The sequence below is a fragment of the Siphateles boraxobius genome, unplaced genomic scaffold (genome assembly GCF_051911475.1).
Source record: "Siphateles boraxobius isolate OS27281-9 unplaced genomic scaffold, OSU_SipBor_1 20, whole genome shotgun sequence".
Lineage (NCBI taxonomy): Eukaryota > Metazoa > Chordata > Actinopteri > Cypriniformes > Leuciscidae > Siphateles > Siphateles boraxobius.
The window spans coordinates 16,839,590-16,855,183 of NW_027508811.1; the positions used below are offsets into that span (position 1 = coordinate 16,839,590).

At 36.7% G+C, this 15,594-nt stretch overlaps 1 protein-coding gene across 25 annotated transcripts in view; it reads right to left on the reverse strand.

Moving 5' to 3' along the window:
- ldb3a (LIM domain binding 3a) overlaps positions 1-15,594 on the reverse strand; it is a 45,847-nt gene that overhangs the window by 15,309 nt on the left and 14,944 nt on the right. For 6 of the 25 annotated variants that reach the window (XR_013205950.1, XR_013205951.1, XR_013205949.1 and 3 more), the window contains exons 3-7: positions 12,981-13,132; positions 8,421-8,496; positions 7,078-7,316; positions 1,762-1,928; positions 1,619-1,655 (exon numbers count right to left, since the gene is read on the reverse strand). Coding sequence is in view for 15 of the 25 variants with exons in the window: in XM_077237161.1 (XP_077093276.1) it covers positions 1,619-1,655; positions 1,762-1,928; positions 7,078-7,316; positions 8,421-8,496; positions 12,981-13,132 (671 nt within the window). In the remaining 10 variants the exon portion in view is untranslated. Of the gene's footprint in view, positions 1-37; positions 452-1,618; positions 1,656-1,761; positions 1,929-2,746; positions 2,771-3,466; positions 3,671-5,288; positions 5,312-7,077; positions 7,317-8,420; positions 8,497-12,980; positions 13,133-15,594 lie in introns of those variants that run through there. The other 19 variants (XR_013205957.1, XR_013205955.1, XR_013205956.1 and 16 more) reach the window with 8 other exon arrangements.

Here is a 15,594-nt window from a genome sequence, read left to right on the forward strand (position 1 = left end):
AGATAAAATCCCATTTCCAAAAAGCCTTTCCACATGATTAGTTCATAACATTTCTTTTATTTGATGGATTCGAAAGACTTGTGTACAGATGCAATGATGTTCTCAACAACCATCAATATGTAATCAAACAATCCGATACAAGTGAGAGAAGTTAAATAGTGGCAACATTCTCTTGAAAATTCCTAAATCTCTCCTATAGAGTGAACACATAGCTTGAGAGTGATGAGCCAAACAACATAACTGACTTTCAACTTCCTCTTTTCTGCTTTCATCTCACATGCTTTAACTTTTCTCTTACTCAAGCACTGCCGTATGTCTATGCCACCTATCTAACTCTCTCTATCCTACAGCGTTTTACTGAGGCACATTAAGTATTTGTGCCGACAGGCCATGGTGCCAGTTTTTCAGTTTAGCGAAACGAGGGCCTTTGGCTTCAGATTCAAACATTTCCCTGTGACATCAAGACATATATACAGGAAAAAAAGAGGAAGGAAAGGGAGAAAAGAGAGGGTGGAAAATGGGTTAGGGAATATGGCCTTCACTCCCCTGCCCAATATTTGTGGCTGCTTAAGGTGTTGTAAAATTTACATGTACCCACTAAATGTTTTGCATTCAGCCAAATACTAGAGGTCACATTTTGCATTGTATTGTGTCAGAAGTGTAATGACATTGTGAAATAAATGAGAGCTAAAGATATGAAGAATGAAGCTTGATATAAATACAACAGACCAGAGGTGTAAATTATTTGAGTAATTGACTGTACTTCATTATTAAAGTATTATTATTTGGAATTTGTACTTGTACCAAGGTACTGCTAAAACTAAAAACTTAATCATAAAATTCAACATTTTAAAAAGATCTTCATGATTCAAAATACATATAACAATGTGTGCAATTGCAAAAATCCTAATTGTAATTGCAAACAGGATTCCCAAAACCTCCAATTGCCCTTCCAATTTTAATTTAATTACTTAATTAAAAGGGTTTTCAAGTTTATTCTTCAATTTCTTCCATAATCTAGTAAAAAAAAAAAAAAAGTTTGTTGTCTTTATGAGGTGGATTAATTTTCAAGGAGGATAATCCTTTGGTTATGCGCTATGTAATTCAAATCCTTCCTGGCTACAAATAATATAACTGGGCTATATTATTTGTATATCCCAATTTCAAAAAATGGATATAGGTTTACAAAGACAGGGTTGGCAAGTAATTTGTAATTTAATGCCTATTTCTAAAGCTAAGAAAAATGTTTACATTTTGATGCGCAAGCACAATTAAAATGTGAAAACTTTTCACTCAAGAATGTTTTCAGATATTTTGACATTTTAGTAGCCAAACATTACCAAATAACAATTTTCTAAACAAAAAGTACAATTTCTCTGTAATTTTTACACCCCTGATACAGACTACTATAAATTCATCAAGCTGTATTAGATTGATGCATCTAATGTGTGCGGATCAAGTTCAGCACAGAGAGTGTTGTCCGATAATGGGGGTTTGGTAGGGGGGTTCGGATCATGTGTCAGGTTTTCAAAAAGCCTTTCAGGTTTTAAGAGGCAGAGGGCTGGATTTCAGCACAGGTCAAATATGTGGCCACCAGATGCTGCTTCTAGATGCCTACCTTGATTTTCTCAGAGCTTCCTCATCAGGGTCTTGCACTGCAGAAGAGTAAAGACAAGGAGAGAACATGTCAGACTCTACACAACAAATCAAAATCTATATCAAAATAAAAGGAAAGTGACAAAAACAGGCAGGCAGACTCACTGTATTCAGTTCCAGTAATGTGGGCGAGGAGGCGGAAGGACTTGGACTGCAGCTGGGCGGCTCTTTTAGTCCATTCAGATGGCCCCAGGTCATTCAGTTCACTGGGAATGACGGCCTGATACACTGGGGAAGCACTGTCTATAACATGGTCTTTAACTGGCAGATTACTGCAACCACAGAAAAAGCCGGTCTTGTGAAACACACTTTCTTTTCAGTATGACAGGGAACATCAGCAAAATAATTGTAATGTGTAACGACATTAAATACATTTTTTTGTGGTAATTGTTTCATTAAAATTGGATGCAAATTGACCTATTCTGACTAATTTAATGCCATTATCATAAATTTACGATGTACTGTATAACATATATCTGTTAACACTGATTTTTTTAATATATAGATTAATAAATATGCAGAATACTTAATAAATGTGCTAATAAAGAGAGAAGCATGGGCAATGTGGCCAGAAGCTTGCTTTTCATACATTATATCTCTTAGAAGAATGACAGAGCAGAGCATTCAGAAATCTGTTTGTTCACATCTAAAACTCAAATCGCTGACTGATTTCCTGTTACCACATTAGCAGACCCTCTTGTAAACCTCACCGTTTAAACACGTTTTGACCTAAAACAGTCAATGTCACCTAGCAGCAAGATTAAGGGTTTCGGAGGAACATTTGGATGGTTAAGAACCAATGAAATGGAACTGAAAGGTGCGGTCTGAAAAGGAGGAGTAGTATGTGATGTCATCGTTGCATTAGGCTAAATAAAAAGGCAAAATCCAGCTATTTAAAAAAAGTTACAGGACAGACTCTGCTCATGAATACCAGGTGCATTTCAGAAGTCAAGATGCTCCAAATCAATCAAAGGGAGGTTAGAGGAAGAGATGAGAGATAAATAGATGATGTGGTGATCAGGCATGCAATGCGCAAGGGAGGAGACGGAAAGAGAGTGCTCATATAAAACAGATGGATCAGGCTACTTACGATAGCGGAGAGTCAATTTCATTGCTGCCAGGCAGGGCCATTGAGATTGGACACATGTAGAGGGGGGACAGTGTACATGATGTACAGTGTGATGGATAGAGGAAACGATGGATGAAAGGATGGATGATCGGGAATGGAGTGAGAAAGGGAAAATTAGAAAAAGCTTCTATGCTATGCATTAGAGAAGGCTTCTGACACGAGACCGAAAGCCTAATCTCTCAATTTCATGATTTCAAACCATACAAAGACCATAAAACATCAAAATACTGGCACCAACAAACAGAGAAATTTCTACATCACGGTTTGTTTGCATCATTTATTCCTTATTTTCCTGTTCATCACTGTAAAAGCTGCCTTAAAACAATCTGTATCGCGCAATATAAATAAAGATGACTTGAAAAGCACACAAAAATCCAGCTGGTTCCACAAAAACTACACATAACATTGAAGACTTCGAAACTGCCTTTCTTCTGCTTCTATAGGGCAACATGTTCACAGCATACAATTTAAATCACTATCATTTCGATAATGTTAAAATGAGGAAGAGTGAGACTATATCCAGTCTATGAACAGACATCCTTGGGAAGTCTTTAGCCTCCTGAGCATTAGCAGATTCACTGGCCTACTCAAGCTTGGCTGTTTGGCAGGCGTTATGGCAAATGTGTGTCATGCAGAGCATGGGAGGAGGTGGAGGACACAGTTAGGTGTACTAGATCTTACCCGGACATCTCGCTACCCCTGGCCTGGGACTGGCCAGCAATGGCATCCATAATAGCATCCTGGGAGTACATGCTGATGGGGGTGTTGTACTGGGCATGGATGATGGTGGCCTTGCCTCCAGGCCCCTTCACCTCAATGGGCTTATTGGTGGAGAGGGCAGAGTCCTTCAGAGCTATAGGGTTGAAGCTGGACATGTACGCATTGCTGTGCAAGTGAGGGAAAGGTGATAAGGGATGTGTATGGGTAGAAGAGAGACAACAGAGACAAAATGGAGGTTAGAGTGAGAGTGAGAGAAAGGGAGTGAGGAAAGTGAATTGGTAATGAAAGGTAAGAACCCTTGGTTGATAATACCAGCATATGTTGTGTTTAGGATGCTGGTGTGCTGGTATTTCAACAAAGCTTCTTGATTACAAAACCATGCTGGTCGACCAGTTCAGCTAGTCCACCAGCAAGACCAGCATGATAATTCATGATGGAAGGTGAGACAAACTGAGTTAAACCATCATAGTACGGTATAAATTAAATTGTTTAATAAATAAATAAATAAATAAAAGGGCCAGTCTCCTTTTTAAGGTAGAAAAAACACATCAAAAATGTTTTACACAGCAAAAGATTACTACTACACACGACGCATACAATGACTTGTATAACTACAGCAAGCAGTACAACATAGCACACAAAAAGGCATGGGAATCTGCAAGAATTGAATCTACTTAATCACTCCACTTCCATAACGGTTCAATTTACAATTTTTTTAGTACTTTAAAGAATAAACATTTGAAAAAAGAAAGATGATTTCAATAATAAATACATGTACAACAATTCGTGCAAAAAAAATATGTTCCGAGTATTTTAGTACGGTACCTGTGCAAGAACCATTAACGGAATTGGACATCAGTTGGTTATAGTATATAGTAAAATATATGGAAACCAGTTGTAAATAAAGGTGCATTCTTGCTATGTCAGAATTACTGTAACATCGATTCACATCCTTGCAGAACTCATAATTCACAACAGAGCTCCAACTCGTACAGCCTGACCCCAACAATGTCATGCAGAAAAACTCAAAATAGCAGTGGCTTCAGCAGTAAAAATTTAGTTAAGCAGTTATTTCATAATTTTACTGTTTAATAATTCCTATAATTGACTATTGTTAATGCAATATTCTAAAAATAAACAAAAGACAGTTTAATGCAGCAGGCACAGAGCTGAACAACTATGTCCTGCTAAACAAACTTTAAATAAAGTTAGCCAATAAGGCATTTGAATAACAACTGTAACTTGTTATAGTGTTGTTTTGTCTGTTGATTACTGAAATTTTTCAGGTTTACTTTACAATTAGGGTTGCAATGGAGGCATAATTCCAAATCCGAGGATGTGAACAGCTCTGAGTATAACGTCACAGGTTGTCAGTTAGTAAATACGGTAATTTTTATATGCCATGAGTGGAGCATAAGAAACAGTTCTCGATTCCCAACCCGAATCCTAAGTGCATACTAACTGAGAAGTGCCCAAAGAGGACCAATAGAATCATGATAAAAACATTTTCTATGCTTAACATGACTTCAGCAAGCAAAGCTCTAGCACCCTAAAACACACACATACGTATATATTCCAAAGAAGTGTGTATATATATTATATGTAGTAAAGGTTTACATTAAGCATTAGTACACCATTAAAGCAAGCTTTGATTGCACAGGAAGACAAATCTCACTAACCACACTGTATTGTTGATAACACACCACAAAGGCAGTTCCAAACAATTCCATGCACGTATACCACACAGAGTACTACAACGTTATGCCAGGAGGCTGTTACTAACTTGGCAGGAGTGTTGGTAATAACCTACAATGGGTGAAAGGAAACAGAAACAAGTGCATTGGTTAGCAACTCATTTAATTTTTAACATGGAAGGGTTGTGCCAATGAAAGTTATTCAGGATGTGGAATCTCCTCAATGTTTTAAAGGCGCAATGGTGCGATTTGCTAAAAAGCAATAAACTCAAGCCATTGGTTGAGCCAACATTGACCCAGTTGGGCTGCACAAACAAATTAATTCTGTTTGTAGCACAGAAATGACACACTTCACCTTTAAGAAAAAGGAAAAGGTTAGTGTGTTTGAGTGCCAATGTGTGTGTTTGGAGTGATTGAAATATAACTTGTTTGTGCGCACACACACAGTAGAGAAGTCCCCTTTCACAGAGGCAAATCAACAAAAAACTGAAAGCAAAAGACTAGTACGCCACTGGCCATATCTGAAAAAAGAGAAATACGTTTTTATATGAGTGCCTCCTGGAAAAGATGTGACAGGAGGGAGTGAGGGGGATGTATCAGTGTAGTTAGGAAACTGAACCCGGACATTCCATGACCTTTTATAGGGAGAGCTGCGACAGGTGCTCTCTCGCCCATCTCTATTGCGACTGTGTAACCGTATCACTCAACACTACAGCCTGAGATTTCCTCTGTGCTGCAGCACACGCTAAAACCTTTTTCACTGCATATGAAAAGAGTAAACAGAGAGGGGTACAGGACATTGTCATCCATTTCCCTAATCCACCACAGTACAGACAAAGTGCATTGCTTTGAGGTTACAACACAGAACTGGAACTGTCAAACCTGGAAAGTGATATAGTGCTTATAATGTCTCAATATGACAGCTTGCATTGGTTGTCAAGATTTGATACACATAGGGTATGTGTGTATCAAATCTTGACAACCAATGCAAGCTGTTCAAAAGTTTGGGGTCTGTTTTTGAAAGAATTGTCTTCTGCTCACCAAGGCTGTTTGATAAAACATACAGTAAAACAGGTAATATTGTGAAATATTACTCTTGATTTTAAATAACTGTTTTCTATTTTAATATATTTAAAAATGTAATTATTTCCTCTGGTGGAAAAGCTGAATTGTAAGCAACCATTCATCCAGTCTTCAGTGTCACATGATCCTTCAGAAATCATTCTAATATGCTGATTTACTGCTCAAATTTTTTTATTATAAATGTTGAAAAAAAGTTGTGCTTTTGTGTAAGGATTCTTTGAGTAATAGAAAGTTAAAAAATAACTGTTTATTTGAACTCTTATGACATTATAAATGCATTAATTTAATGCATCCTTGCTGAATTAAAGTATTAATTTCTTTCAAAGAAATAAACTTCAAACTTCTGAATGGTAGTGTACTTTCTGGTTTGACAGCCAATTTTTCAATTGAAACCCTCTGCTGGATACATTATCTGATATAACCTGATCACTGTACCTGAAGGAGGGTCACAGTAGGGACAACTGAAGCCTCAGTTTAAATTTGTCTTGCACATTCCACCAGAGTATTGAAGCCTTAACTAGATCCCTCTCTGGCCTGTTAATGCCAGTAGGGAATGGGGTCAATGTAACAGATGTAACCTCTCTTTTCTGAATGCTGTATGGCTGCTGTCATTCTTCTGTCAAAGAGCGAAGTTAGCAACCAGATGGGCCTGACCTAAAACCGTCCCACTGATTCTAACCTGAAACTCTAACCTGTTAATTTAGAAATCAACACTATATTTTTAAAATAGGACTGGTTAAGTTTTAGCGCACATGGCCGCTAGGATCAGATCTCGCTCTACTCATGATTACATACCCACTATGCATGCCTGACCCCACGCTCTTAGCCCTTTCCTGCAGCATGGCCATCTCTTGCAATGTCTCGGCAGAGTACAGACCGATGGGGGAGTTATACTGCTGTTTTTTTTCTCCGGAGGTGGATTTGTCCCTCGGAGAAGCTAAATGTCTTTGAGCAGGGAAAGAAGCATCTCCGCTACTGCTGGGGTTTGTTTTAGCAGAAGCTGAGAGACCCCCATTCATTTGCACAGGCTGATCCTTAAAGGAGAAGTGCATGTGTGTGGACAGTGTTGAGAAGGAAAGAACAGAAGGAGCAGGTCAGACGAAAGCTGAGAATGGTTTAATAACTTACTGAAAGTAAAACAAAAGAGCCAAAAAAAAGAAAATGGCTATTTTTTGATGAAATAACTCATCCTTTAACTTCTTAAACATAATATAATTGTTTGCACACTACCGTTCAAAAAGATCAGTCTTGTTTTTGTGTCTGTGAAATAAAGTTTCTGAAATAAGTCTCTTGAAGACTTATGAAGTCTTATGAAGTCTTGAAGTCTCTTGAAGACAAAGCTGCATTTAAATATTGTGAAATATTACAATTTAAAATAACTGCTTTCAATTTGAATATTTTTTTAAATGTAATTTTTGTCCTGTGATGGCAAAGCTGAATTTTCAGCATCATTACTCCAGTCTTCAGCGTCACATGATCCTTCAGAAATCATTCTAATATGCTGATTTGCTGCTCAAGAAACATTTCTTATTATTATCAATGTTGAAAACAGCTGTGCTGCTTAATATTTTTGTGGAAACCTTGATTAACCATGAAATCGTATAAATGTATTTACTGTCACTTTTGATCAATTATTACATACATTTCTAAATAAAAGTAGTAATGTCCTAAACAAAACTGCCCCAAACTTGTATGCACTGTTGTATGTTTTAGGTAGTGAAAAACATTATATTTAAAATGTGTAGTTAACTCTTTGCTGGAGTGTGCAAAGTGAATACCAGCAGGGGGCATCATAAGGCTTTTTACAGGTAGCAGAACATTTGTAAGGATGTCCTATGATAAATGTATCCTGAGTTGAAGGGAACCCAAAGTCCAGAATCTATTATCTTAGCCTCTTAAAAGGAATCATTAACTTGATCCTGTAAAAAAAAAAACTTTACCATTGAACTTCAGCTGAAGCTTTCTCCAAGGCCTAAATTAAACATAAATCTTCATGAAATGAATCAGAGTGAGAGAATGTGGAATGTATGACCTGTGCTTGATTTAAAATATCTAAATGCATGGACATACAGTATACTGTTTGCAGATGTATGTAGAATGCATGACTGTGCGTAATGCACAAGTAATGTGTGACAAACCTTCTGATGGGGAATCACAGTCATAGGGGAGTCAATCCTTGGTGTTGTCATGGTAACAGGGGTGGGTCGCTTTGACCTGTGATAAAATAGAAAACATAAACATTTTAAGAAAATGACAAAGAGTGCTCTGGATCACATCCTAAACAATGCATGACAAAATTCCAATGTCCAATAGTCAACTATATGTCATGATTCTGCCATCATGTCTTTTGATTTCTCTGGTCTGGTGGCAGAGTCATGACAGACCCATGTTTTGTGTACAAGCACATGGCCTTTTGCTTGGGCCATGTGCTTGTGTTGTCTCCTCATGTAACCCCGCCCCCTTGTTATCCTCTCTTGTCATTATTGTCTAGTCAGTTTCACCTGTCCTTGTCATTAGTGTTCCCTTTGTAATCCCCTTGTGTTTGCTGTCCTGTGTTGGTTCATTGTTTGACTTTGTCATATGTTGTGTGAGTCTTTGCTAACTTTCCTGTGAGTACCTTTTGAGAGTTTTGTCTAGTGTATTACTGATCCTGTTTCTGTTATTAGTTTATAGTCTAGTTTGTCAAGTGTTAGTCTAGTTTAGTCTTCCCCCGTCAGAGTTGTCCTTGTTTTACCCCCTCGTGGGTTTTGTTTTCCCTGTTTTCTGTCTACAATAAACGTTCTGTGATTGGATACTGTCTGCGCCTGGGTTCATCCGTCACCCACATGACACTATATACATAATGCACCAATGAACAAACATGTGGCAAATATTTTCAGTTTTCCTGGTCTCACATTTGTTCTTTGAGAGTGAACACTGACACAATAACAATGCAATTATGAATGCCATCTACAGTTCTTGTTGCTGCTATCGGAAAAATGCTTTGGTCCAAATTGAACCTGTTCAGAAGAAACAATTTAAAACATTACAAGCCTTGTACACAAAGGGTGAAACATTTTTTAAAGAATTCACATGTTTGAAAATTTGTGCAAAATGAAAACCACAAAGACAAATAACAATGTGTTTTCTTTCTCGTAAAAGTAAGAGAAGTCCTTGAAACGCCATGTAGAGGTTGACAACAAAGTAGATAACGTATCTGACAACTGTTACAGTGTATCTCTTCCTTATATCAACAATCCTTGCAGAGGGAACTCTGGGATCTATTAAGAGTGTTAGGATAAAGTAAAGATGGTCTTGTGTAATCCCTGCAGGTATGCATAGAGAGGGGAAATGAAGGTGAACATGCCTTTTTGGGGGTTTTGCTCATGATAAAGTGAACTAAAAGCAAACATGACTTAAGCACTAAGATACATCAGAATTGCAACTTGCATTGGAGAGATCAAGGATGTTTTTAAACTCAAAAACTTCAAGGATCTCACAGATGATTGCTTGCAGACATGGTTTATGAGGGAGTTGTGCTAACCCAGGTGTGGCTCTCCCAAACACAACACAGAAAACTTCTGCACTGAACTGTTGATATTGATATCTCACAACATGCCCAGAAGATATCTTTAAAACCACTCTGTTGATTAGTTGATCAATTTAACCCACAAGGGCCTCTATTTAAAATATAAAAAATACCCAAATATAATTTTGTATTTGTTCAAATTTGATGTTGTTCACATATACTGTAAATCTGTTCACATATACTCTAAATGTGGCCCATACCCATATGTGTCTAAACAGCCAATGTAACGCATCCAAGCCTGTCATGTTCATTATAACACCATCAACACATTTCATAATTGAATATGATGCCATATTTTGTTACATGAATAAGACATTAGAACAGTCTTCCAGCTTCAAATCTTTACATAATCATCAGAACCTTAAAATTTTAGTTTCTTTTACTAATGTTCAAAGCAAGTGAAACAACAACATTTGGCATCAACATATGTATATATTCTGTATACACAAGAGGGGAACCATCAGGGGCCTCTAGGCCTTCAGAGAGGGCCTAAACTAATGTTGAAATGATTTTAAAAAGTAAAAAAAAAATATAATAATAAAAAGTCATCAGTTCTAATGTTATTTTAGAAATGTATAATTTGACAATAAACATCTAAATCTTTTTGAGTAAATGAACCATTCAAAGCTGCCTATTCAGTTTGTGTTGCGTTTCTCCATATTATGTTTTTTTTCCGGCAAATGCTTTCAGCTCTGTGATTGTAGTCCAGCTGTGAAATTATAAAGGGCCAAGCAGTGGGTCCCTCTAAGTTTGTGACACGTTCCACCTTCTGTGGGGAACACGATCAGAAAAAAAGAAACGCTGATAGAATAGCTAGCGCTATCCGCTATGGAAACCACGAGCAACATTACCAAGGCCATTTCAAGATGAAATTTTAAAGACAAGCTGGAGTTAATCGGCAAAGGAAGACCTACACCAGAGCTTAATTTGTTGCCAAAAGCTTTTTAAAGCATTGCAACCACAGCAATCAAGGGATACCCCTGGATGACAGAATCAATCAAGAAGCTATAGCTTTAGTTGAGAAAACTGTTATTTTGCAGACTTACTGGTCAGTCCGTAAATTGACTAACTAAGAGACCATGCAAATTTGCTGTAATTCTGCATTCAATTTTTCCCAAATTATAAATGTATTACGGTCTGTTACATACATTTAAATGGCTGCTGTGCCAGTCTAATGATATGATTTATTATCAACATATGCGGAAGTGTCTGTTGCTAATGTGCTTTGGTCGGACGCTGTCATGATTCATCGGCTTACATGAAATGTGATTGGCTTTGTGGTCAGTGTCACCATATTTCGCTGAAATGACACACCAATTGTGTGATGGTGCAATTTTATGTAATGATGATTTGAAAAATCAGATCCATATTAGAATAAGAAAGTGATCTGGATCACTTGCAGAGTGAACATAGCCTTGTTTATTGCTATGTATTTTCAGTGCTGGGCAGGCTGGAAAATAGAAAGTAAACAGGAGTATGAGGCTGCTGATGGATCAATGGACACTCGCCAGAGGCTGTGAAGAAAGCTCCTAAAAGCTAGAGATACTGAATACATAATACATTATCAGTTTTGAAGAGCTTTTGAAATGTGTGGATGCTTAGCTATATGACGCTTGTCTAATAATGTTGGCAACATGTAACATGATGACTCATGTCAGCTAGTCTGATCTGATAAGCCCAGTGAGTTGTCAGAATGTGTCATACTCTTTATATCTTCCTTTTTGACTAACAGGAAACATGAAAGCAATCAAATCACATAACCTTTCCTTTGATAAAAACATACACAGCTCATTATCAGCATATATGTTTTTATCCAGGGGAAGGTCATGTTTTTATTGCCTTCATGTTTCCTGTTAGTCAAAAAAGAAGATATAAAAAGAAGATATATACACATGACCTTTCCCTGTATGAAAACATACACAACTCATCAGAGCTCACACACAATCTCAGTCACATATGTTTGTGATATATTGAAGCTGCGGTATGTTTGTGGTTCATAAAACTTAATTGATTGCTTGACTATTAACAGTCAATGCCTGCTTTTATTACACTGCAGTGAATGAGACCCGCTAACATCTGCATTCGATATAATTATTTAAATTATAATAATTATAATTATAATAAATAATGTGGCTGAAGCTACAGAATCGCACAAGTGGATAAGAAAAAGCTATGCTGTCCCAGAGCTGTCAGTGAAGATACTGATACGAGCTTACGCCGCCAAGACAGATGAAATATCAGTGTGGATCACAGTGTAAACATGGCAGATCATTTTATTAACTTTACCAGAATGGAAGCCTAGTCGAAACTCAAATGGAAATCATGATGTTTTTCCAGAGCAAAACTTCCTGGTGTCATTTTAATCAGGATGGACAATTCTATCCAACAGGGACGGTTCTATTCTATTCAATTCTATTCTATTCTATTCTCCCAACTCTAAATGTTACTTATGCCATACACAGTATATTTCCATTACTGCCACATCCTTCTTTGAGTGTCATCATTCAAACCTTTGGAAAATTTCCCAACATTTTATGGTTTCAGACTTTTTTTGGCAAGTAGTATGTCGCAAAAATGCATCAGCAAGTAATGACACATTTGTTTTAATTCAGAAGTTCAAATGTTCTACTGTTCACAGTTTGATCAGTGAGATTTCAGTATGATATCAGTAAGAAAAAAATACTTTTATTCAACAAGAAGCAATAAATTGGTCATAAAGATAGTAAAAACCTAATTCTACTAATTATTACTAGTTCAAATAAATGCTGTTCTTTTGAACTTTTTATTTATCAAAAAATCCTGAAAAAAATGTATCACAGTTTCTACAACAATATTGCAGCACAACTGTTTTCAACATTGATAATAATAAGAAATGTTTCTTGAGCACCAAATCAGCATATTAGAAAGGATCAAGACACTGAGGACTGAAGTAATTCAGCTTTGCTGAATACATTTTAAAATTTTAAATATAATTAAATAGAAATAAGTAATTTTTTAATTGCAATAATATTTCATAATCTTACTGTTTTTACTTTACTTTTTCAAACTTTTGAACGGTAGTGTACATCAAACCAAATTTGTATGCTTACACACACACACACACCTCCAAAACACTAACAATTCACTGTACCTTTGCATGGTGAGGGCCAGATTGAAGTTGGCAGACTTGATCTTGTTTTGGGCCTCCAGGTGTGTCATCCCGTCTGTGCTGACCCCATCAATGGCCACGATGATGTCACCCTGACTCAGGTTGGTGGAGGCGGCCTTGCTCCCTGGTGTAATCTGCAAAAAAACAAACAAATAAGCCTTTAAACGAAATACTGACAGGTCAACACAACCGCAAACAGAAAAATTGGGCAAGATAGTCATTTGTTTTTTTATTTGCCTGCCTCCCTATGTTATTTATAATGTATGTATGTAAAGTTGAATAAAGGAGAAGGCTCTGCAGGCACTTGCTTGATACCCTCTCAATAAAATCAGTGGAGGATAAAAACACACATATATTCTGAATCCATGACAGCTGGGTGCACAAAGAGATCTCAAACACACATTTGGCATTCTGCATGCTTAGCGCTACAACAGATAATGTGTTCCTCTAGCTAAAAATAGAACTGTGACTACAGAATAAAGTTGCTCTTAGTCTACAGACCCTAAGTCTATCTGAGAAAATGTGTATGAACATAATGTGAATGAAGAACATGTCCGGGTCATATACCACATGTTTCTGACTGGCTTTATGAGATTTCATAATACCTTTATATCTTCCATTAAACGTATAGTAATATAGAAATGATTTATACACACTACTGTTCAAAAGTTTGGGGTCAGTAAGTTTTTTTTTTTTTAAAGAAATTAATACCTTTATTCAGTAAGGATGTATTAAATTGATCAAAAGTTACAGTAAAGACTTTTATTATGTTACAAAATATTTCAATTTCAAAATAAATGGTGTTCTTTTGAACTTTCTATTCATCAAAGAATCTTGAAATTTTTTTTATCATGATTTCCACAAATCAGCACAACTGTTTTCAACGCTTCGTGAGAATTTCACACAGGACAACAAAATACTCATTATTGGACACTTTATTGCTGAAGAAGTAATTTCTACAATAGAACTACAATGGTAGCGTATGCTGGTAATGGAAAATGGGTCAATTCTGTCAATTCTCCATGACATGTAAGGAGCATGTTGAGGACCAACATTTGTGATTCTGTGATACCCATACAGGAAACCTACAGACTGCACAGATAGGTGGCACTGTGTCATCTCTGTCATATATCAAGATTTAGTGTCTGTTTCTTTTATTGTAAATCTGGCGAGGTTTCAGCTGTGTATTTTGAGCCAGAAGCATCTCCTTAGCCAAAGTCTCACTGTGCATGGCTGTGCAGAGCTGTCTAATTTATAGAAAGCTGACGTGAATGCAAAATGAATAAAGCTGATTTCAGTTGTGTGCATGTTTCTCTCTAATCTCTTTTGGCTAGATGAGGAATTTTTGACACTGTGTAATGTTTTGCTCCCCGAGGGACTATTCCTAAAACTCCCATTGAGAAAAACTGAAGAGCTCTCTGTGTGAGTGTATTTTTCCATCTGTTTTTGATTTTAAATAAAATAAAATAAACCCAAATGCATGCACATCTGAGCCAAGGATTTGGTTTCAAAAGCGCCAAGACTGCAAAGCCTATTTCAATAGCCTGAGAAGTAGACCAGCCATAAAAAAAGAAAAGTGTCTGAAATGGCATCAGGACACAAAATCGGGATGCAAAATCTTTCTGAGAAAGTTAGTTGGGTGTTATTATCTGACAACACAGATAATTTTTTCAACAGTGTTTTTTTTTTTTCAAACAATGGAAGTCAATGGTAACCAAAACAGAACATTCTTCAAAATATCTTCTTTTGTGTTTCACAGAAGAATGAAAGTCATTCCGTTTTGGAATGACATCAGGGTAAGTAAATGATGACAGAATTGTCCTTTATGGGTGCACTTTCCTTTTAAATGCTTCACTCTAAGCCACAATAATAGAACAATCAAATCAACTTATTCCATGGCTCACCTCTGAGCCTTACCTGAAGTATTCTTACCTGAAATATTTGTGCCAAGAAATTTCATTATGAACCAGTCCTACAGCAGTCATAATTCAGTACATGATTTTCAATTATCTAGATCAGTGTCAAGACATTGATCAGTGTCTGCTCTTTGTCTTGCATTATTTACTGGGTGCCTAGATTGAACCTTGGACAAACCAGGAAAGGGTCCAGAAGGAATCAGACTGACAGACGGAGAGGAGCAGTAGAGCAGGTGAAACAACATGATTATGCACTATGTGGATACAATGTATGATGCACTGAAAATACTGTTGAGACAAAACTTAGAGGCACTTATAAAATCCCATTATATATCAGTAAGTTCCACTTCTCTAATTTGATTGGTCAAACATATAGGTACATATTAACTTGGCAAATTTTGTCTGTAATTAAAATTAGTAAAAATTTAGTGCGGCAAGTTCGTTAAAGTGACCATACAAATTTAGCCGTGCGAATGAGTAATTTCTCCCACAGTGTTTTAGACAAGCACTTTTAAATAAAAAATTCATGAAATTCACTTTTTGAAGTTGCATTTAAAATCCACTGTGAGTTGTGCAAATGGGCATGAATGTTTTTGTTTCTTAACATGCTGTGACAAAAAATATCCATAGACTATTGTCAATAGTGTGACAATGTATGTAACACAGCTCACCTGAAGCCA